The sequence below is a fragment of the Pseudopodoces humilis genome, chromosome 13, assembly GCF_049639895.1.
Source record: "Pseudopodoces humilis isolate 2021_Gansu_Grassland_sample_001 chromosome 13, ASM4963989v1, whole genome shotgun sequence".
NCBI classification, from domain to species: Eukaryota; Metazoa; Chordata; class Aves; order Passeriformes; family Paridae; genus Pseudopodoces; species Pseudopodoces humilis.
The window spans coordinates 1,487,183-1,511,473 of NC_142212.1; the positions used below are offsets into that span (position 1 = coordinate 1,487,183).

General features: G+C 45.9%; 1 protein-coding gene across 4 annotated transcripts; it reads left to right on the forward strand.

Annotated features, from left to right (window-relative positions):
• The first annotated feature begins 3,101 nt into the window (after positions 1-3,101).
• Positions 3,102-18,931, forward strand: CARD19 (caspase recruitment domain family member 19). Of its 4 annotated transcripts, none has more exons than XM_005532790.3 (6): positions 3,102-3,248; positions 8,997-9,139; positions 10,939-11,092; positions 14,363-14,422; positions 15,974-16,045; positions 16,446-18,931. In XM_005532790.3, the coding sequence occupies exons 1-6, from the start codon at positions 3,230-3,232 to the stop codon at positions 16,556-16,558; spliced, it is 561 nt and encodes a 186-aa protein (XP_005532847.2). In that variant the 5' UTR covers positions 3,102-3,229; the 3' UTR covers positions 16,559-18,931. The 4 variants fall into 4 exon arrangements, with proteins under 4 accessions (XP_005532847.2, XP_014116842.1, XP_014116840.1 ...); XM_014261365.2 differs by lacking the exon at positions 3,102-3,248 and adding an exon at positions 6,598-6,683; XM_014261366.2 differs by lacking the exon at positions 3,102-3,248 and adding an exon at positions 7,125-7,257.
• The last annotated feature ends 5,360 nt before the right edge of the window (positions 18,932-24,291 follow it).

Genomic DNA, 24,291 nt, shown 5'->3' on the forward strand with positions numbered 1-24,291 from the left:
GCAAGCTGCAGTAATTGTTTTATAGTATATCCCCTTGGTATGAACCAGGCATCCTCTCACGACCTGCAGTTCTGAAGCTTCCATTTTGAAATTCAAATTACTGTAACTTGCTGGCAAATACCCTCTTCTATCCTGGCAATACTCTGCAGAGATCAAAAACACGTGCTTGAAATTCAATAACATGGAAGTTGCAGAAAAAGAGCTTTTTTCTTATTTCTAATAAGCTCAGTTCTACTGTACATTACACCCATGTACACCCTGCAACACTCTTCTCATGCACTGCAGAAAGGAGAATGAATGTACTTCCCATCACTCCACCCAATTAAGTTCTCAATTAATCCAATTAATACTAGCCATTGTTTATCAGGACATAGTTGTGCTGTGAACTATTTTGCCTATAGTTTTCAGTCCCCTGTCACAGCTTCTGTACCCAGCAGTGTGGGCAGCAGGTCAGGGGAGGTGGTTCTGTCCCTCTGCTCTGCTCTGCTCTGGTAGGATCTCACCCAGATCTCTGTGTTCAGCTCTGGGACCCCAGCACAGGAAGGACTTGGAGCTGCTGGAGAGAGCCCAGAGGAGGCCACAGAGGTGCTGCGAGGGCTGGAGCCCCTCTGGAGCCAGGCTGGGAGAGCTGGGAGTGCTCCCCTGCAGAAGAGGAGATCCAGGGAGACCTCAGAGCCCCTTCCAGAGCCTAAAGGGGCTCCAGGAGAACTGGAGAGGGACTGGGGATGAGGGAGAATGGCTTTTCACTGCCAGAGGGTTAGATGTGGTACAGGAAGAAAATTCTTGGCTGTGAGGGTGGTGAGGGCCTGGCCCTTAGAAAATGGGAAAGGGCAAATCTAATAAGGGGAGAGAAGAGAACTTCAGAAGTACCAGAATGGAAGGGTTTATCTGATCCCCAGAAGTGTAGAACAAATGGTTAAACAATTCCCTCACAAAGAAGATACATCTCAACCTAGGATTAAAAAGAGCTGTAGGCATGGGAGGGAGGTGTTCTGTCCTGCTGGCAATATTATGCTTAGAGTGAACGTGTGAAGGGTGGTCAAGATATCCTTGATCCTGCCTCTCAGCAGCTCCTTTGAATTTCCTTCCTCTTCCCATCTCTATGATTATGTTCACTGAATTCCATGATTTAGTTTCCCGGTGTTTTAATTTTATTATGTGGCTTTAAAATGCAATAATGTGACTGCAAGTGAAATAAATTCCCTGTTGGGATGTTTGGGTCAGCACTTTGTGTGAGCAGACAGCCTGGCTCCTGCTGACTTGCAAAGCTGAGTAATGTTGGATGGGACAAAGTGCACCCTCGAGCTGGCAGGGATGCTGGCAGTCCTGGGAAGCACCCCAGAAGGCAGGTGAATTCAGTGTCCCTGTGCCAGAGCACTACATGATGATCATTTATTTGGGCAGTTCATGCAAGAGGCAGCAGAGCTACACCTAGATAAGGAAACAACACCCAAACTGTTTGTGTAAGATTTGTGGCTTGGCTCCCTCTGGGAGGTTAGCTCTGATGGCTGCACCCCCTGGAGTTAGCTTTATTGCTCATGCAAACATAATTTACTGTCAGAAGGGGGAAAAGCGCTGTGCAGGAAGGAGATGGGAGCAGCTGAGACTCTAAAATAGACACTTAAAACCTTGTAACTCCTAAATATTTGCTGGCCAGTGGTTCCAGCTGGATTCAAGCTCCTATTTCTGCTACAGAACACTTGCATTTCCTTGTGTATTTTATGAAATTGATGGCTTGCACACTGCTCACAGAAGTGTTTCACACAGGACATACGTTGTATCTATAAACTGGAGTCTGCAGTGGCTTCTAACCCATGCCTGGTACTGGCCTTTACTTCACTCAGGCTGTGGGTTTCATGCTGGCTGCATACCATCCTCTCCATCATTCCTGGCTGTGGGGATCAGAGGCCTGGAGCTGGCACAGGGGTGACTTCCATGCGAGGACATGCACCCCAAGCGGCTTTGTTCCTTTCCCACAGCTCTGCAGAACATCAGTTTGCCAAATCTGTCAACTGTTTATTTACACACCTATTTTAAGGGGAGGATGCTCTAACAGCTTTATTTGCTTCCTGTCTTCAAAGAATTCAATTGTTTGGGTTTTTTTTAATAATTATTTGAGTATATTTTCTCATGTGTACAATTTGATTTGTGCTTTACAAGGGGTAAGATAAGAAGCCAAGTGCAGTATTGAAATGTTTGTGAAGCTGGCTGTTCATTCTCCAGAATCCGTGCGATATTTGCCAGGATTATTTGTGATCAGTATACTTGGATCTGTTCTACATACCCATTCTTCCCTTATGCCAGGAACAAGAGATACAGAATTTTTTCATTATCTGCACCATCTTCTTGTTTTACTAATGCTGTTAAAATTTCCAAGGATTGAGTATCATAGAGCAGAATCAGGGGTGTGTAATTCCCCGTGTACAAAGTGAATACACAGAAAGTTAAAACTCACCAGGGGTTTCCAGACCTATGGATGCTCCAGGATATCATTGAATTCTCATTCTTATCATTGAATTAATTTAATGTGCTGAAATGGACCCTGAGGGGTCATGGAGTCCAACCCCTGGCCCTGCCCAGACCCCCCAACATCCCACCCTGGGCATCCCTGGCAGCGCTGTCCGAGCTCTCCTGGAGCTCTGGCAGCCTTGGGGCTGTGCCCATTCCCTGGGGAGCCTGGGCAGTGCCAGCAGCCTCTGGGGGGAGATTATTTCATCCAAGTCAGTTCTGTTCCCATTTCATGGTTTGGCTTAACTGCTTGGGAATAAAGAGCTGGGAATTTGCAGCACAGCTTCTCCTTTTGTGTTTGGAGTCAGAACTTTTTTCTTCATCGCCTTCTAACCAACAAAGTAATCATACCAATAATCATACTCTGACTATATAAATAAGTTTGGAAAAGAACCCATTTTATATGCAAAGCAACACTAGAAATTATTAGCGCACACACAAAAAAGCTTTCATAACTTTGAGTAAACAAACATCTTGGTTCTCGGAGCTAATTACACGTCCTTTAAAATCCCCAGCAAATTGCTGCTGGCTCCCAGGCGCAGAGGAGCAGCCGCCCATCGCTCCTGGCAGAGCTCTGCCGGCTGTCACAGCCGGACTCGCTCCCTCCCCGTTTACTTTCGCTTCCCAAAGCTGCCCGTGACCTCTGCTTATCCCGCAAGGAGGATTGCACCGCGGTGGGACGTGTGCCGGCCACGGCACGCACCCACCCCGAAACCCATGGATGATGCTCTACAGAAGCTGTAAGTGCACATTTGTAAGGAGGAATTCGGGCAAAACAACGGGCTGAAAGATGGAAATTTGTAGGAACAGGAGTTCAGAGCCAGAGGGGAAGTGGCTCTGACGGGAGTGGCCAGTCGGTCACTGCCTTCACATTTTCTTCCCCTTCTTAGAGCTTGTTTTTGTAAATTATTGACTAAAACTTGCTGAAGGGAGCCTAGTGCGCAATCTGAGCTTTTAAGAAATACTTTATTGTGTTTTCTTAAGCACAAAGAAAGACTGTTAGAGGAGCTGCTTGCGCTATCTGGACTCAATCTGTTGCCAAAGAGATCCAGTCCTCTGGCGGTGGGAATATAACAGAGTGTCCTGTGATTCAACAATTAACAGATAAAACCAAACACTACATGATGATGTTGCCAGGACAAGGGTGATATTTAATAAGTCAGATAACTCACTCAAATAAACAAATCGGTTTAGCGGGGAGAAGCAGTAGTGGCTTTTGAGATCAGCTAAGCAGGAAATCAGTGTGCTGGGAAATAAAAACGCTGTGGTGCCGGTCACTTCGCACGGCCGCTAAACTGGGAGTCAGAGCTCTGAAATGAACCAGGGTTTTGGGAAGGCTGGGCTCTGTCAGGAGCGGGGTTCGCACTTCGCCCGGAGCGCTCTGAGCTCCGCTGCTCGCGTCCCCCGCTGTCACTGGGTGTGAGTGTCACCGGGTGTGAGTGTCACTGGGTGTGAGTGTCACCGGGTGTGAGTGTCACTGGGTGTGAGTGTCACCGGGTGTGAGTGTCACTGGGTGTGAGTGTCACTGGGTGTGAGTGTCACCGGGTGTGAGTGTCACTGGGTGTGAGTGTCACTGGGTGTGAGTGTCACTGGGTGTGAATGTCACCGGGTGTGACTGTCACCGGGTGTGAGTGTCACCGGGTGTGAGTGTCACCGGCTGTGTCACCGGCTGTGAGTGTCACTGGGTGTGAGTGTCACCGACTGTGAGTGTCACCGGCTGTGTCACTGGGTGTGAGTGTCACTGGGTGTGACTGTCACCGGCTGTGAGTGTCACCGGCTGTGAGTGTCACTGGCTGTGAGTGTCGCTGGCTGTGAGTGTCGCTGGCTGTGAGTGTCACCGGGTGTGAGTGTCACCGGGTGTGAGTGTCACCGGCTGTGAGTGTCACCGGCTGTGAGTGTCACCGGGTGTGAGTGTCACCGGGTGTGAGTGTCACTGGCTGTGAGTGTCGCTGGCTGTGAGTGTCACCGGGTGTGAGTGTCACCGGGTGTGAGTGTCACCGGCTGTGAGTGTCACCGGCTGTGAGTGTCACCGGGTGTGAGTGTCACTGGGTGTGAGTGTCGCTGGCTGTGAGTGTCACCGGCTGTGAGTGTCACTGGCTGTGAGTGTCACCGGCTGTGAGTGTCACCGGCTGTGAGTGTTACCGGCTGTGAGTGTCGCTGGCTGTGAGTGTCACCGGCTGTGAGTGTCACTGGCTGTGAGTGTCACCGGCTGTGAGTGTCACTGGCTGTGAGTGTTACCGGCTGTGAGTGTCGCTGGCTGTGAGTGTCACCGGCTGTGAGTGTCACTGGCTGTGAGTGTCACCGGCTGTGAGTGTCACCGGCTGTGAGTGTCACCGGCTGTGAGTGTCACCGGCTGTGAGTGTTACCGGCTGTGAGTGTCGCTGGCTGTGAGTGTCACCGGCTGTGAGTGTCACTGGCTGTGAGTGTCACCGGCTGTGAGTGTCACTGGCTGTGAGTGTTACCGGCTGTGAGTGTCGCTGGCTGTGAGTGTCACCGGCTGTGAGTGTCGCTGGCTGTGAGTGTCACCAGGGGAGGGCACTCGGGGCCAGCCCCAGCCCGCTGGTTCCCTCCGGGCAGCACGGGCACGGCCTGAGGCTCCGCAGGATCTCCTGTGCGAGGCTGTGTGACAGCCAGCCCAGCCCGCTGCAGAGGTCCTGCGTGCCACCGGCATGAGGAGGAGATATGTTTAACCTCCTCTTCTTGTGGATTTGCCCGAGTCTGCAGGACAAAAATACCTCCGTGCACAGTGGCTCCGTACATCGCAGCATTCCTCAGGGATTGATTTTCGCTTCCACTTCACTCACTGTGAATCACTCACTTGGAATCACTGCGTGCTGAAAAACATTTAGATTTGTATCAGAGATTTCAGTCCATGTCACACTAAGATTGACCAACAGGTTTTCTGTTTAGTGTTCAAGATTCCCATCGTGTAAAAAGTTCTAAAAGCTTTTAAATTTAAAATTTATAAAATTTCTAAAGGTTTCCAGGGCAACTTTTTAGCAGAGTACAAAATGCAATGAATTCACAGAGGTATAAAGGGGTCATAAAAAACCCTCAGCATGGTATTCTCCCTCTGCTTCTTAGTATTAGGCAGCCCCTCCTGCTGTAGTGTTTTAATATACATGTGGAAGTGAAGAGTGGAATACAAGAATGGTTTGGGTTGAAGGGACCTTAAAGATCATCTTGTTCCAAACCCCTGCCATTTCCACAGTGCCAGGTAGCTCAGTCCCATCCAAAATGGTCTTAAAAATATATGACAAAAGGAATTATAAAATTCCAAGTTCCTTTTCACAATATTCCTATTTCTTCACTAAAATACATTGCCAAAATCACACCAATGCAGGCGTGATCGAGGTCTCCATGTGCAATAATAATAAGTTTAAAAATTATTTTTGTGCTTTTAGGAAGATCTGGATTCCAGAGGGTAGAAAGGATAAACTCAGGGTGTTTATGCTCTACCGATCTACTGAAGGATATGCACTGTGAATGTCACAGCGTTTGACAATGCTTCAATCTTCTGCATATTTATCCCTAGCAAGGCATATTCTCTTCCATCCCTTGCTAGGTAATTAATTGTTGATAACATTTAGTGCAAATGGCAGGTTTTACATCCACAAATTTGCTTGTACTTTTTCCCCTCACAAAGTTAAATATCCCAATTAATTAGATGTTTCACTGCAACCTTTTCTATGAGAGAAGCTGGGCTTGAGTCGCTACCTGCCCAATGGACCTTACGTGTCCAGCTGCATTTAAACACGCCTTGTGCTGCAGCACAGGGAAAATATAAATTCTACATGTGTGTTGTGAAGATGTAGACATGGTGTTCTGGACAGTGTGTTTACTTCTGGACATCACGGCTTTACTAATCGTGCATTAATTCTTTAAAAACTCCTGGCTGTGCAAGTGTAAATTCGCGGCACGGCCTGGTGAGCAGGGACATTTGAAGAACTGAGCTGGAAGCTGAAGGCGCTGGGAGCCCCGGGCTGGGCTCGGGGGGCTGAGTGGGACCGGCCCCGGCTGCTCCCCCGCCCTGGGCTCCGCTCCCCGGCTCGGCGCTTCCTGCTGCGGGCCCGTGAGGCGGAGCCCGGCCCAGCGCCGCCCGCCCCGGCCCGGCCTGGCAGGAAGGCCGCGGGGCTCAGGCCGCGGGCCGGGCGGGGCTGGCGCTGCCATGGCCGGTGAGTGCGGGACGGGCGGGCTCCGGGGAGCCTTGGTGAGGCGAGCCGCGTTCCCGGGCCTGGCCGGAGCCCCCGGCCGGCGTGGCGGTGTCTCCGCGGCCCCGGCACGGCCGTGGGTCGGGGTGAGCGCCCCGGGGCCCCGCACGGGCCCGGCAGCACCGCGGGTTCCCGCACGGCCGGGCCGCTGTGGCGGCGGGCGGGGCCGGGCCGGCCGCGGGCAGCAGGGGCGTGCGGAGCCCCGGCACGGTGTCCCCGGTGTCCCCGGTGTCCCCGGTGTCCCCGGCAGTGCCACGTCCCACACGCCGGCACACTGGCTGTGTAAATGAGCTGTTTAACCCCAGCCTCCAGCCGGCTCGCTCTGCACCTGGGGAACACACAGGTGACTCGGAGGCCCGGTTGTTTCAGCCATCGTATGGAGCGTGGAGGTCTGGGACTGTGTGTAACCTAATGTCGCACTCTGCTTTCAAATGCTTTTTAGTGTCTTGCTCACTGCAGTTTTGCTACGTTTTCCTCTTGTCTTTTAAAAACTGTTTCAAGTAAAAATGATTTACTGAAGACTACAATTCCCTGACAGGTGGGTGTCAGTCTCCTCCCAAGCACCAAGCAAAAAGATGAGAGGTAATGGCCTCAGGTTGCACCAGGAGAGGTTTACTTTGGATATTAAGGAAAATTTGTTCATTGAAAGGGTTGCCCTAGTACAGGCTGCCCAGGGCAGTGGTGGAGTCACCATCCCTGAAAATGTTCAAAAATTGTGTGGATGTGGCACTCCAGGACAGAGTTTAGTGCTGAATATGGTGATGCTGGATGGATGGTTGGACTTAATAGTCTTAAGGTTCATTTCCAACCTAAATGATTCTGTGATTCTCTTGACTTGCTGTCAGAGACTTTTGACTTCTGGTAACTTGCAGTAGCACATGGTAGTGGATGAGAGTAGCAGGGGAGGGCAGCATCTTGTTTTTCACCTTTCTGTCATCCTTCCAGCCCAGAGGAGCAGACTCTTCGCAGGTGCATTTGGTAAACAGTGCCATCTGATCATCTCAGAACATTTCTCTGCAGCCAGTCTCCTTCTTAAATCCTTGGCCTCCCTTTCTTAGGCTCTTGAAAGGGAAAAGCCAAAACTAAATTAGCGTTAAGCTAACATTTTGTTGAGAGACGCTTCTGAAAGGAGTTGTCATGGACACGTACAAATGGTTTGATCATCAGATCCACACCTTGCAGGTTTTGGTTTCCAGCTTTCCTGTATAATGTTTATGAAAATCACCTAGGAGTTTTACAGGAAGTAGCAGCTCGTGTTTTCACTGTACAACAGACACCACAGAGGTTTCTGGAACGGATGTTTGCAAGTTCTGTGTTTTACAGAGAATGTCAGAGAGCTGCATTGGATTTTGTGTCTGTTGTATTTAAATTTATCTCCTTAATGATCCTGTTTGTTTGCTTGGTAAGAAGGCTTTTAAGGGGAAAACAAACCAAAGATGAAACCATAATAAAGACACAGTGGTGTCAGAGACAGTGTCCAAAGTCCTTATGTAAATATTAGTGGAGTTATTAATTGGGAATGTGTACCTGCCTGACTAAAGGTGGTTGGCAGCATTTATGCTCCCAGGGCCCAGGTATGGATGAGAGTGTTTGCATGTTGCAGTGTGGCAAGGAAGGGCTGATCTCAGTCTACAAATTTGAAATGAAGCTGTATTTATTAATTTACTATGATAAATGTGAAATGGCATTGCAGCTCCTTAGGGCCCTGTGGCTTTATCCAGAAGGGCAGTGAAAGTAGATCATAGAGAAATATGTGCAGGGGATTGTGACAAACAAAATCCTGTTTGATGTTTCTTGTACAGAAAGCAACATGAAGTTTTTTATGCTAAGAATAGTTAAGCAGAAACAAAATTACGAAGGGTTTTTTGGCAACCAATATAACCTGAAGGTTCTGTTTTGTCATAAACGTCATAATCTGACTTCAGAAGTGATAAAGAATTTATCTTCAGTGATTTATTAACTTCAGTGCTGTATTTGATTAAATATCCATCACAGCTTGACTTCTAAATGATTTAGAGCCTTCTCCCTTTGGAAAGAGAGAGGCAGTAGGAGTGACCAGCCAGAAGTTTGGATTTGTGTAATTTCAAGTGGATGGGTCTTTGAAAGCACATGACATTGTTGTGTTTCCCTAACAGATAGTTCAGCTTTCTAATATTAGGTGGTGGTGATAATTTTATTTTAGCTATTTAATCACTGGTAGGAAAATGAAATTTATGGAATTTTAAAAGGGCTTATTAATTAACTGCTGTGTTTTGTTCTGTGTTATTTTATCTCTAGATCAGTCGTACTGTCAACGGCTGCAGCATGACATGCATTTCCTTACAAGCACTAGCCGACTGAATGAGCAAGTGGTTGATAAAATTGTTCTTCAGCTTAACAGAGTCTATCCCCAAATTCTTACCAATGAAGAAGCAGAAAAGGTAATTTGAGGAGTTTTGCTGTGTGTCTGAGTGCTCTGTTGCTTTTGAGGGTCACCCTCTTCCCGACACAACTCTTGGTGCCACATGCAGCCAGTCTGGCTCACCTCCTGCTTGCTGACCAGTTGTATCTGGCACCTCATGTCAGAGGAGCAGTCACAGGGCTGGCACGTTCCCTGTGCCAAGTGGTCATGAGAGAGGATGCTCTCTTCAGCAGCAGTTCAATGCCACGGTCCCTGCCACGATCAGGGGCACGCAGATTGCAGCCAGTGCACACCCATCCTGCGACCACATTCCTGGCGTGCCTGTCTCCTCACATGAGGTGGTGTGGAGTGGCACACCAGGTGATCTGTGCTGCATCCATCTCTGCCCACAAAATCATCTATATTAGCTCAATCAGTTTTGGTAACCAATTAATAATTTTAAGTATTGGTAGAGAAGTGGGGGATGTTAGTCCCACTAGTAAGTGTGGAACTGTGGGAAGTAGATGGAGTTAATATCTTGCAGTGGTGCCACCGGCTACCCTCCCTGACATGAAGCTTTCAAAAATGGATAGCTCTTTTTAGGAAGAAAAAGCTTCTAATCTTGTGTAGAGACAAAATTAAAGTCAGCTAAGAGCTTCCACAATCCTACTTGTAATAGTTTGTACTTGCCCTCTGCTGGCTTCATGTCTGCACAGGATTTTGGCATATCGATATTTTAACATCAGGAAAAGTAGGTCCAATTCTACCATAATCAAACTCCATGGGGACAGTTAGTGTTTTGTGGTGTAGAGCAGAGCTAGATCATTTTACTGAGGCTGTCTATGCCACTTCCCTCAAGAAGTTCAAAATAAATCCTTAAAGAATCTGAAACATGATTTGTGACTTCTGCACTTAGGCAAAGATGAACTGGTTTTTTATGGGTCCAGGCAAGTTTGTATCAACTCTAGTGAGTGTTTAAGAAGCTTAAACCAGCTGTATCTGGTAGACCCTGTGGGAATTTTGTCAGAATAAGGAGTGTTGTGTAAGGTCTGTGACATTCCTGTCCCCCTCAAGCAGCAATTGTTCCTAGCTCAGTATGCTCCAAAGGTTATCCACTGTGCTGCTATGAAATGTGATGCTTTGCTGAGAATGGCTTCGGATTTTTTCAAAATAAGTGGAAATAAGTTTGATGTGTAAGGCTAGTGCTGCATTTTCCTTCTCTTTGCAAGGTCTCCTAATACTCATCACATTTAGCACTACAGAAAAAATGTATTTTCCTCTGCAGCTGTTTGCCAACTAAAGTAATGGGACTTTGTGCCTGTTGAAGTGGGTACACAGCAGTTAACTGTGCTGCAAATAAACAAACGATGAAATAGGAAATCTTGGGATGATGAATGCTCCAGCGTTGAGACTAGGATAAGCACTATAAACTGCCTTTTTGGGGATCATTACTAGGGAGCTAAGGGCAAACTTGAAAGCATCAAACTTTATTTCATATTATAAGATTTGCTGAAATATTCTATCTACAGCTGTAAGAATTAAACTTGTAGGATAGCAAGTACCATGTCAGCTTGGATGCAGGGAAGACATCAAATGCAGAGAGTCTTTCAGAAAAAGGCAGGAGAGGCAATGTGCTCTCCATCAGACTCTGCTGACCACATGGAGCTCAGTGCTGTGCAGTGCATGTATGTCCTTTTTAGGTTTCCCTTTTTGGCTCATTCTTTTAGTAAATATCAAAGAAGCTCTGTAACTTTGTTCCCTGGCATAGTGATGTAAAATTGATCTTTTAATCTCTCTTCTGTTTTAATCTCTTTTCTGATAAATGCTTTTCTCTTACAGTTCAGGAACCCAAAGGCATCACTCCAAACCAGACTCTCAGATCTGTTAAAACACCTCCAAAAGAAAGGAGACAGACACTGTCAGGAGTTTTACAGGGCTCTGCAGATCAATGCTGAACAGCTGTTTAATGACCTGCCAAGCAGGAAAATCTTGAGTAAGTTAATTTGTAAGTTGATTGATTTGTGGTTTTCCTCACCTGTGTATTACAAAACCTCGCTTCAGATGCAGTGCAGGTCATTTAAACAACCTAAACAGGTTATAAAAAATACAAGTAAACAAGTAACTGAAATAATTTTTGGGGTATACCTTAATTCCTTCTGACTTGAGTTTTCCAAAAGCTGTAAAGGGATTTTGTAATGTAAAATTGTAATTACCTTAATTTTGTCTTTGATTTTGGAAGAAGCAATGTGTATTACCCAGCACAAACTGGTGGAAGACCATTTTCTTGCCTGCTACAGAGTTAACCCCACATCCATACCTGAATCCTTGTGAACTGGGGAAGCCTCAGAATCTCAGATGAGCCCCAGTCCCAGCTGACTGAGCCTCGCAGCAGACCGAAGGCAATGCTTTGATCTGATGTTCACCTTGCAGAAGTCTTGCACTTTGGGGAACAGGCTCTTCAGTCAGACTGTCTTGGATCTGTCATTTTGACTTGGGTAGAGCTCAAGAAACAGGTTTTTCTGTCAGGCTGACTAGCAGTTAGCAGACAGCCTTTATGAATTAAAAGCAGTTTGAGAAGTCTTGGTGTAGTCACTAAGAGTAAAATTTCAGGATTGTTTTGATGTTTAAGAGTTGAAGCTTTTTAATGTTCAATAGCACATTCTACAAGCCATTTTTGAAAATGTAGCTTTACAAGGAGACTTGGATAGGGTCTGTGGGATGTTTTCACTTTTAGCTAGAGCAGAAATGTGCTCATCCTTGCACATGATTTACGTGGTGACTCCAAGCTTTCCTCAGGTAGCCATGAATAGGCAGGGTTAGGGTTTCTCATGTTCAGACTCTGCATAACAAATACCTGTGTAGAAATGCTTCTTGTTAAACCTACAGCTCCTTGTGGCACCCAAAAACTGTTTTGCTGCTGCTGCTGCAAACTGCTGACTTCAGTAACCAAAAGTCACTAAATTCTCTGTTATCTTGGTACACTCTTCTATGTTACCATCCTCAGAAGGATGAGGATAATTTAAAGAACTGAGTTAAAACATTACTGTGTGCCGAGGTTTGGCAGTTTCTTTCTGTTGACCTAAGTAATAAATACTGAGATGATTGTGTTAATATGCTTGCTGCTTCTTAGAGTTCTGTAATTAAAACAAATGTCTGCATTCTGGATTGAATGGTCAAGAAACATCTGTGCAGCTTTTTGAGCTAAAAATGCAAACACTTTCATGCTTCAGGGAAGGCTCCATCAATATGAGGAATAACTTCTCATTGAAGTGAACTTGGACATTTTCAGTATTAAAGGCATTATGCTTCAGAAGTCCAACATGCACAATTCATTACTCAAGTGTTATTCCTTGGAAGTGCTCAAGGAGTGCTCAAGGCCAAGATCTGTGGGGTCCTGAGCACCCTGGTCCCTGGAGGTGTCCCTGCCCATGGCAGGAGGTTGGAACTGGATGGTCTTCAGGGTCCCTTCCAACTCAAACCATTCTGTAATGCTCTTAGCAGTAGTTGTTAAATTTAGCACAAAGCATTTACAGAATTGCCACTAGAATTTGTAAATGTAAAGAAAAAGGAAAATCCCTAACATGGGGATTTTGTTGTAAATGCAGGCTGAGCTGAAGCAAGCAGCATTACAAACAGCTGGAGAAATTACTGATGATGATGATGGATGAACCATGGCCAGGACAGAGTTCTGTAATAGCTACACGCAGCTATACATGGGACAGATTTTTTTCAACAAAGGAAATCCTTTCAAATATTTTTCATATTTAAGACAGCTTTAAAATTTGTGCTAGAACAAAATTTCTTTGCCTGAAGTGTAAATTGCCAGTGAAGTGTCTGGTAATGTCTGAACATTACCACTAGAGGGGGGGTAAGGCACACGGTGTGGGCAGCAAACTGCAGTTCCCAAGGGACTCAGAAAATGTTTTTCTCTCCATGCTGACACAGACTGAAGGGATAAAGGCTCAGATCAGCCCCACGCAGCGATAGAAGTGGCAGAGATTTGTCTGTGCTCTCCTGTGCAGTGTGAGGATTCTCTAGCTGGAATTCCTAGGGAGGACAGCAGCCCCTCAAAGGGGCAGGCTGGGTGAGGCTGCCAGGGGCACACCGTGCTCACAGAGGCTTTGCAGCAATCCTTGCTGCTCCTGTGACTCACAGGCTTTACAGCAAAGGGCTCCAGATGCTTCTGTCCTGTTCCCCTACAGAGAGGGATATCCTCAGCAGGGGAGATGATCCCCTGTCTCTGCCTGGCTGGACAGGGCAGTTTTCGAGGCACCTCTTCTAGATCCTGGTGTCATGTAAAAAGAAGGAGAGTAGTTGAAACCCATCAGTCTTAAATTCTTCCCTATTGACAGCTAGATTCAGAGCTTTTACCTTTTTTTCTTTTTTAAACTTCCTAACCCTTTGATATTTGGACTTGTTTATGGTAGAGGTCTTTTCCAACCTTTTTGATTCTGTGATTCTATGACTACAGAAAGATTTGGCTAAAACAGTGTTGCAGTTTGTTCTGGAAGGTCACTCCTGTGCCGTGTCTGGTGACAGCTGTGCACACCCCTGCTGCAGACAGCATGATCTCCACATCTCTGTGGCAAAGGCAGCTCTGAAAGGGTCTTTCTGGCCAGACTGGGAACTACTGAACACCTTGTCCTAAAGCCAACCTCCTTTTCTACTAGAATTTGCAGAAAGATAGAGGCCAGAATTACTTGTACCAAATATTAGCATGTAGAACCTACAGAGTTTTGAAGAAGCTGGGCATGTGTTCAGCTGAGACCTGCATTTTGTAAATGATCTGCACCAAGAAGTGTTTTTATGTGCTTTACCTGCTAAATACATCAATGCCCAGGGATTTGCTCAAGAACAAAGAATGGTTATACATTATATTATAGAGGTGTTTTCAGATTAGTGCATCTAGGAACAAAGAGTTTGTATGTATTACAATGAAAATTGCTGGTGTTGTGAAGGATTATCTCCTGCTTTCCTAACCTGGGAAACAAGTGTAATGTTATTTATGTGGTCAGTGCTTAAGCAGGTGAGAGGTGGGGCTGCAGCTATTTGTAGTTGCATTCAGGTGACTCTGTGCCCATGTCTTTTGATCAGTCCAGCTTTAACTCTAGCAATGATTTACAGTTGGAGGGGTTAATACTTTATGTCAATATTGGATATTTTTCTGAAATATGTTGTTTTCCACCATTTTGCATGTGCTGATTATGTTTGTTTGTTTGCTTGAGCTGAGTACTAACTTTTCATGTGTTGCTTTTATTTCTAGAAACCCCAGATCCCACAGAGATAGACACTGACAAGGAGCAATATATGCTAAATGACAGGGGTAAATAAATCATACGGTGTCACTGGATGGAATGCCTTTGCACATTATGATGCAATTTATTATATCATGCAGTTTGCACTTCATGTAACAACTACTTTGGCTTATGATGTCTTTACTGTCACAAGTTAAGTAGAATTAATGGAGGAAAATATACTGAGCTACTGTTGAGGAAACCAGTGCCAGGAAATTGAAGAGACTATAGAGTATAATCAATATTTACGATAGTATTGTTTGCACTATTACAGCTAAATTCTTCATTTCCTGTGATTCTTTCAATGCCTGTCTATTAATTTTGTGTAAGGCCATCAGTAACTCTTTTTTTATCCTTTTTATCCTTTTTTTATGCTTTTCAATTTTTTTTCATTTTTTTTTTTAAGCTCTCAATTTAACTACAAATCATTTGAAAGCAAGGACAGAAAGGAAGGAAGATCTTAAATATATTTTCCTTAGGAAAACATATTAATTATTTTCCCTCCCTCTGTTCAATGCCAGATTACAGAGACAAATATTTTTTTCACAGTAGGATGTTTTGAAAAGGAAGTTCTGAAATAAAGATGAAGAGTTCTTACAATTTATAATGAACTGTTGTATCATTTAAGTTCAGTATTTTATTTACAGATTTAGATACAATAATGAATTATGCCTTTTTTGTAGTTTCCTGAGAGAAAACTGAAATAAGTAGCAGAAACTACTGTGTATATTTTTCTGTTGTGGTGTGTTGCTCTGACTATTGAACCAAATTGCTGTTCAGACTTTCCACATTGCTATTGCTGTCTGCAGCATAACAATACAAGATGAACAGAGAAAATGCTTGGAATAAGACAAACAAGTAATATTTTATTTTATTTTATTTTTACTTATTACTTTTTTTTTTTCTTTTTTTTTTTTCTGAGCCAGCCTCAGACTAGAGATTGTTTGGCCACTAACCACCCTCCTTGGGAGGGTCCATGCCAAGGAGCAACCAAATCCTTGCTCCTTTGCTGTTTCTCCAGTGTCCTTGTCCACGTAGTCAGCTCTAAGAATTTGTTGAAGCAGTACACTTGTCCTTAAATTGATGGGTGTAGCTTAATTGTATCTGCTAAGAGAGGTGTAGTGTAATTGTATCTCTGTTTCTAGTGAGATAGTAACCACAGAGTATGGGATAAAAAAGCAGATATAAATCTTTATGCTGTTTTGTCAGTGGAAAAGTATGAATTTGAAAGGTTTTACTGAACATCAGTACTGACCATCACCATTAAACTGTGTGTAATTCCAGGCAGGCAATTTCCAGGAGATTTGGTTTGGAAACTTTTCCTTAAATACCATAGGGTATAGCTAGATGAGCAGAGGGGAACAGGGAATGGTGGCAAAGCAACTGTAGTAAAAATTAATTGCAGTCCAGTAAATGTGCTTCACAGTACATTAGCTACAGAACATACAGAACTGTGAATATGTTAAGCTTCATTTGAATATGCTTAATTATGCATATTGATAGCAATTGGTGATTTATGAACTGAGCTGAACTTGTGCTGCCCTGCTCTGTCTCAGTGTGTTTCCTTGCCATTTCTGTAGGCCCGGTGTTCTTCCTGGCGTGTTTCAGCGTGGCTGCAGGACTGGCCCTGTTCTGGTACTGCTGTAACTCAGGTGAGCTGCTCAGGGGCTTCTCCTGGCTGCCTTCCTCAGCAGGGATGGAGCAAGCTGGGTTCCTCATCTGACAGGGCTCCCTAACAGGGTGGGTCAAGGTGGCATCATTCATTAATCAGCTCCGGATACAAATTGCACAGCAGACGTGCTGAGGCATAAATAATGGATATTTTGCCTACAGAGGATGCCACAAATAGAGGCTCTTTTTAAAGACAGTCTTTAATCTGAACAGATTCCTTGTTTGTCTCTCTTGGCAGTTGATTTCTACAAATGGAAGGAAATGGGCTTTCCTCTAGAGTTATTTTCAATTGGTTTTTATTTTTTGCAGATGCTGCTTCCTAGCTAAAACAAAATTTAACTGTGTTCACTTTCTCTTTTTCCTCTCATCATTCTGTTTTAGAAACACAAGTCATAGGAAGAGCCAGGAGAATCTTGGGCTTTTCTCCTATTATCATAGGAAGACATGCTAGAAATATTTGTATGTTGTATTTGGAAGACATGTCAAGAAATTAAGGAAAAACTCTTCGCATGTCTGTACAGTACATCGGCCAAAGGAACCCAGTGGTGCATAAAAATGTCCTGTACTCATACCAAAGATTTTATTAACTAGCTTCATCAATAATTGCCTTGCCTCCAGATGTATTTGGAATTTCAGTTATAATGGCCTTCTTTATGGGAATGGACCGTTTATTTTTGTAAATGCTTAAAGTATTTATCATTTGTATAAAAAGTATTTTTATTACAAGCTTTAAAATGATCTGTTAAGTGAGTGTGGGTCTGAAGCCATGTTTGCATATGTATTTTCCATACTGAAATGAAGGATCACAACTTTTTGAAGAACTCTGGCCTGTCTTTTGTGACAATTAATTTCAGAAAAGAACTTAAACACATGCACTCAAAGCCTTACTAAGAAATGTGTCTCTGTCTCAGAATTGTCTGTTTTGTCCAGATCCTTTATAGTCACTGCCTGAGCTCAGGTGGGCACTGGCACCTGTGAGGAGTTTATGGGGGCCAGTTCCCTTTACGTGTGCCTTGTAGTCACTGTGTCTTCTGATTCCCTGTTGGTGCCTCATCCCAGCCTGCCTTGTTCCCTGGCACACTCAGTGCTGGTTCCCAGCCCATGGGGTGTTCCAGGGAGAGGAATGTCTGACCTGAAGCACTTCAGACTGCCTAGAGAATGTTCCAGATCAATTTAGCTTTCCCTTTCCCAGTGAAGTGAAGGGAGGCTCTGCAGAGAGACGTGGACTAGTTGGAGTTGGGCAGTCACCAGCCAAGTGAAGTTCAACAGGGGGAAGTGCCAGATTGTGCACCTGGGGTGGGGCAGCCCTGGACAGGCTGGGCAAGGAGATGCTGGAGAGCAGCACCGTGCAAAGTGACCTGGGAACTCTGGTGGGTGGAAAATTTGTTATGAGTCAGCACTGCCCTGGCAGCCAGGGGGGACATCCCTGTCCTGGGGGGCACCAGGCCCAGCATGGCCAGCTGGGCCAGGGAGGGGATTGGCCCACTCTGCTCTGCACTGGGGCAGCCTCACCTCGAGTGCTGGGGGCAGTTTGGGCACCACAATATAAGATCAAACTACTGTAGAGCTTCCAAAGAACACTTCCAGGGGTGGGGCAGCAACAGCTTCTCAGGGCAGCCTGTGCCAGGGCTGGGAGAAGAATTCTGTCCCAGTATGGTACAGGAAATTTACTGTGGCTAGGGCTGTATTTCCTCCCTTCCTGAGGCTGCTGGAGATGAGAATGTCTCTCAGGGAAAAAAATGATCCAGAGTGCGTTATTCCAAGGGTTAGAGCTGGAAGGAGAAAGAAAAGTGAGTCTTGGTTCATCCTAGTGTTAAAGGACCTAACAGCAAAGAATAGAAAACAATCTGTTCCTTCATTAGTGCCAGTTATTAATTTGAACAGTGAATGTCAGGCTGCCTATAAAACTGGCATGTGCATAGGCTGGGAGAGATTCTTTTTCGTGGAATATTTTTCTTTCAGGAGCTTGCTTCTCTGCAAGCACATCTATGCACATCTGGACAGTGATAATTCCATTTTCAGCTCCTGTAGGAAGCACATGTGCACCTGCATGGGAGTCAGGTCCTTCTGGGCAAACAGTGTTATGGACTTGGGAATAAATCGAGCAGGGTCTTGGATGAAGCTGTTTAGCTGCAGAATTTTCAGTTTCCTTGGCAAGTCAAAGAATAGCTTGGCCTGTGCTGGATTAATTTATAAACAGGCTTCACTCTGTGCAGGGAAGTTGTCCCAGCTGGGTTGCAGGTGGTTCCATGCTGAGGGTGGAGGCCATCCTTGTGAGCACTGTGGCTCCCATGCTGCAAGCAGGAATTGTACAGGAGCTGTGGAAATGAAAGGCCGAGTGACAGGACCGTCACTGTGCAGAAAGCTGGGAAACAAAGTGATAGATCCTACAAAGAATTTGCACAATTCCATTTAATGCCAGACTGCTATTTAAAGGACTTGGTGAAGGATGATATGCCTGATGAGCTGGAGTGGGAATGAAGTGATGATTCATTCTGGGATGCACTGGGCTGCTTTACAGCTGCTGGATGGAGTTTGCAGTTAAAAGTGCCTTTGCTGAGGCAAAGCTATTCCTTTTGTTTCTTTCATTTGTCGTTATTTTTCTCATACTGTAATAAATTGAAAACATATTTGGTCAAAATGTGTCGTTGTGGATGCTTTTCCATTCTGTGTGCACAGATGCTACTCCATGTTATGCCATGCCTTGGCTCTACTGCCAAAATTCAGTTTGCTGCACTTCACAGGGCCTGTGTCCTGTAGGAATTTCCCTGAACGTGCATCTTCTTGAATCCTCTGGAAATTAATGTATTTCTCTTTTTAATGGGGTGAAGCTGGAAATTAAATTGAAATAAAATCTGAGAGAAGAATGTTGCTGTTTTTCTTGTAGTTAATACACTGCTCTTCTTGCACAAGTGCCCCGTGGTTGTTGCCCTCCCGTGGCTGCCAATCAGCCCCTCCTGGGCTCTGGCCTCTTCATGGTTAATTCTTTCTGGGTGTTTGCACCAGATTTTTAACATTTTCACCTGTGCACGTTTTTCTGCTTAGCATGTTTAGGGATCTGAAGTTAAACAGGACTTATCAGTTCAAAGACTGGGTTAATCCTTGATTTTGTGTCATTTTGGGAGTTCCAAGGGTCACTGCCCATGAAGCCTTGGAGGTGCACTGGTGCTTGCTGGAAAGGGACTTTGACACACAGTTCATTTTAATTGCTGCTCTGACCACCCAAGGAAAGCCATGCAGACAGATTTGTTACAGTTCTGTTCTCTGGCTAAGGGGGAACTGCTGGCCTGGGTGCCTCTATGAGCAGTGTTGAACATCCCACCAAAGGAACTTGTTGCTGTAGCAGGAGAATCATGGGATCATGGAATTGTTAAGGTTGGAAAACACCTAATTAAGGCTGATGTGGCACCACCACCGTGCTTACCACTAAACCATGTCCTGAAGTGCCACAGCCACATGTTTTATAAACACTTCCAGGAATGGTGACCTCACCACTGGGCAGCCTCTGCCAGGGCTGGACAGCCCTTTCCATGAAGAAATATTTCCTAATATCAAATCTAAATCTCCCCTGACAACTTGAAACCTTAGGTGGAGCCACTAACCCAAAGCCAGGACTGCATCTGCTGCATCTTTGGGGACAAGAGGAGCCCCAGAGCTTGGCACTGGATTCTGTTGAACAGGGCCTGGGTGGTTGTGGAGGAGGTTCTCTGAGATAACTTCATCAGGAGGAGAGATCCTCTTCATCCCGTGCCCTTCTGTAGCCTGACTCCTGAGCAAGTGGTATCTGCACTCCCCCCCTTTCCCACTGGTTTGTGGCTCCCTGGGGAGAGGAGCAGCTGTGTTGGTGGGAGGCTGTGGTTGTGCTGGTGCTGTGCTGGGCAGTGGCCCCAACCCTCTGCCTCTGCAGGAGCAGCCTTGTGCCAAGTGCCAGGTGAAGGGACCAGAGCAGAGCATCAGGGGCATCACCAAGCCTTGGATGTGACTGAAACAACGGCCTGATGAAACTACAAAACTACAGGATCCGGGGTGGGGGTAATTTTCTCTCCATCTTCGTCTCACCCACTACATAGGGATGTTATTAGAGCCAAATGGAAAGAAGTCAGAGGCAGGAGATGACAGGCAGGCAGCACTGCTCCAGTTAATTCTGTACCATTGCTTTGGCATTGAAGGAGCATTTTGGGTGAATCCTGAGCTGCCCTTTCTATTTTGGAGCACAGGCCACTATACACCGTGGTCACAAGGAAAAGCTTTCTGCCATGGTGCTGTTGATAAATCTTTAATAACATTGTGTCTATTAAAGCAAAAACCTTTCAGACTCAGTCTGTGCTTCATGCACTGGTAACAGGTGAAGTTGGGTGCCAGCAGCCAGAGTGCCACTGCACCTGAAGTCTGGATAAATCACAGGCGAGATTCGTTCTCACGGCACAATTCACAGGAAATCCTCCCTTTTCCATAACAAAACATTTCATCACACTCAGGTGTTTTTTTTTTCCTTTTAAGCCCTGGTTTTAGCTGCCCTGGGGGTCTCCCAGTGCTCAGCCTGCCATCCAGAGGCTGCTCTGTGCCATCCAGCAGTGCCCCGTGGCTACTCCCTGCTGAACGCTCTGCAGCAGCAGAAACAGAGAGACCTGATGTTATTTTTCCTCTGTGGGCTCTGAGCTAATTAATTTTAAAAGCTCCTAGTAGAGGTTGGATAGAGGATGCCTGTGCCTCTTAAATATTCCTGATCCATAATGGTTGCATACAGCTGGATTTTGCTTTACCTGTGCCTCTGGAGCTGGCTCACACTCAATTTATCATGGCTGCTTTGCTCTGCTCTGGAAGAACTCTGTTCTGTCACGAGGTAGGGAGATGATTTACATCAGGTTGGAACCACATTCAAAGTCCAGGTATAACAGGTAAGATTATAGCAGAAAATAATAATTATTATTAATAGTAATAATTTAGATAGCAGTTTTCTATGAAAGAGTTGCAATTGTATCTTTCAGGGTATCCCCACGCCAGGAGCCCTGTGAGATACAAGTGAATCTCATCTTGATGAGCTCAGAGGCAGTAAGAAAACAAGTAGGAAGTAAATTTCCCATTCAGAGCTGGATGAAATTCAACCCTGGATGAGTCTAGGCTGGTCCTGATTCTGGAAAGATGAACATTCCATCACACCCTGTGTCTGCAAGTGAAGAGGACGTGCAAATTAATAAAAATATTACAGTGACATCAGGTTTGAAGATTGCAGGACCTCTGTGTGATAACCAGGGTTCCTTCAAGATGCTGTGAGGGGTCCTACCAGTGCAGCTGTGGGATGTGGGGCTTTCAAACCTGCTTTTTTATCAGCATGGAGGAGAAATAATTTTTATGGAGTATGAAGGAGAACACTGACACAGACAGGCCCATTGTGGCTTGCTCCCAATGCTCCTCAGCACCTTCACACAGTCCGTGAAGCTCAGTCGCGTTCCCAACTCGCGTCCCCAGGATTTGAAACTCTACAAGGGATGGAGGGGCCTGAGGGGGTACAGTCATTTCTTTCCTGAGCAATGCTCTCCTTGGCATGCCTGGTGAATCATGTTTTTCTGACACAGAAAAAAATAACTCCTATTTCAGGGTAAAGACACATAGCTGTCTCCCTCCTTCCAAAGTCCAAAACAAACCCAAAGCAGAAGGCCTTCCCAACAGTTTAGATTATTTTTATCCTTTGTGTCAGAAATCTGGGGTAATGTTGGGTGGCGATGAAACCGATTAATTCTCAAATATTTTTGGCACCAGTGAAAATGTTTTGCAATGTTTCAGTGGTCCTGGTGTGGCGCTTCCTAGCACGGCATCATATTTACCACTCACCTCCCAACCAGTTAAAACCTGTACCATTAAAAAGGGGGTGGGACAACTTCTAGGCTGGAAGACTGGAGAAAAAGAGAGCTGAAGAACATCAGGAAGGAGGCTGAAGGAAAAAGGAACCTGAGTTTTCGCCACCTCCATTTCTGACAAAGCTTGACTTGCCAGATGAGGAGCCTTTGATAAGTCTCTGTTCGTGGCTGGGAGCTGGGGCACTCTTCTTGGGAGGCAGCCAGATTAGTAAATAGTTCTCATTATGAGAACCCAAGGGGATAAAATGAACCATGAAAACAGACCTGCAACAGACTGCAGAGGAAAAGTGAATTCAAAATAACCCATAGCATCCAATAGGAAGGCAGGTAATGTTTTGTCACCACCCTGTTAGGAAGTTGGCTAATTGTTGGTTAGATATTATTTTGAAAGGATTGTGTTCTGTGTTTCACATATCCTGCAATGACATGTCAGTGACCCTCCCAGTGGCATGGCCATGGACTAAGAACATCAGGAGAGAGGATGGGTGGGGGCATTTACAGGCAGAGCCAAAGGCTGGGCTCAATGATCTCGGAGATCTCTTCAACCCTAAATAATTCAGTGATTCTGTGACTCTGTGATTTCATACTGTGAAAATACATACAGTGAAAATTTCAAACAGTGAAAATAATTCAATCAGCATGAAAATAAGAAATCCCTGCCAACAGCTGCAGCCTTTATATACCACATTTTTTCCTGTCAGTCTCTTTGCTGTGGATGCACCTCCAACAATGTGTGTTTGCTTCCTGACATGTCTGCTATCAATCAGCTCCAGTTGTTCGGTCAGCTCTGCCCGTGCTCCTGCCCCCTCTGCCCTCCCACTGCTGCCAGATGTGATCAAGTGTCAGGATGGGAATTACTGGTGGGGAGAGGGGTGAAACTCCGGGTACAGCTGACACATCACCTGGATGCAAGCCAGCCTCTAATGGAAGCTCTGCTTTAAGGCCTGCTGTGGCCATGCTGTTATTTATCTTTTCCTGGAGTGCCTTCTCTCATTTATTTCAGTTTACTTCTTTCTCCAGGGACGTCTCAGCTGTCTCTGCTTCAGCTTTGTTGATCACCTGTGAATCTGTTGATCACCTGAAGGGCTCTGGCAAGATCGCACTGGGTGGGGTCCTGCTGGTGGTGCCTCCCCAAGCCCTTTCCAGGCTGCACCACGACCTGAGAAATGCACCTGGGCTCAGCTCCTCTTGAGCTTCTCAGAAATACCTGGGAAGTATGGACCAGTATATACCAGTATATACCAGTGTATACCAGTACATACCAGTGTATACCAGTGTATATCAGTATGTACCTGGTATATACCAGTATATACCAGTGTATACCAGTGTATACCAGTGTATATCAGTGTATATCAGTGTATATCAGTGTATACCAGTGTATACCAGTATATACCAGTGTATACCAGTATATACCAGTATATATCAGTGTATACCAGTATATATCAGTGTATACCAGTGTATACCAGTATATACCAGTGTATATCAGTATATACCAGTGTATACCAGTATATACCAGTATATACCAGTATATATCAGTGTATACCAGTGTATACCAGTATATACCAGTGTATACCAGTTCTGCTTCAGGAACTGGTGCTGTCCAATTCCTCCCAATGTCCACCCTGAGCCTCCCCTGGCCCAGCCTGAGGCTGTTCCCTCTCCTCCTGTCCCTGTTCCCTGGGAGCAGAGCCTGGCCCCCCCAGCTGCCCCCTTCTGTCAGGGAGTTGTGCAGAGCCTGAAGGTCCCTCCTGAGCCTCCTTTTCTCCAGGCTGAGCCCCTTTCCCAGCTCCCTCAGCCCCTCCCCAGCTCCGTTCCCTTCTCTGGACAAGCTCCAGCCCCTCGAGCTCTTTCTTGTTGTGAGGGGCTCCAAACCGAGCCCAGGATTGGAGGTGGGGCCTCAGCAGTGCCCAGCACAGGGGGTGGCACTGCCCTGCTCCTGCTGCCACAGCGGGGCTGGAACAGGCCAAGGTGCCCTGGTCCTTCTTGCCCAGCTGGGCTCCTGTTCAGCTGCTGCCACCGGCACCCCCAGGGCCTTTCCTGCCGGGCCCTTTCCAGCCCCTCTGGCTCAGCTGGGAGCTGCAGGGGGCTCTTGTGACCAAGGACAGGACCCAGCACTTGGCCTTGTTCATCCTCAGACCACACTCACATCCAGCCCCTCCAGATACGACCGTGGAGCCTTCCTGCACAACAGCAGATCAATACTCCCAGCAACCTGAGTGTCATCTGCAAACTCACTGAGGGTAAAGAAGCTGTTAATTAAAACAGCTGAATGGCAATTGAGGGGATACAGAAACCAGGATGGCGTTTTCTGCTTCAGCCTATTTTATGTAAGACTCAGTATGAGAATAAGCACCAGCAGTGACCTGGTT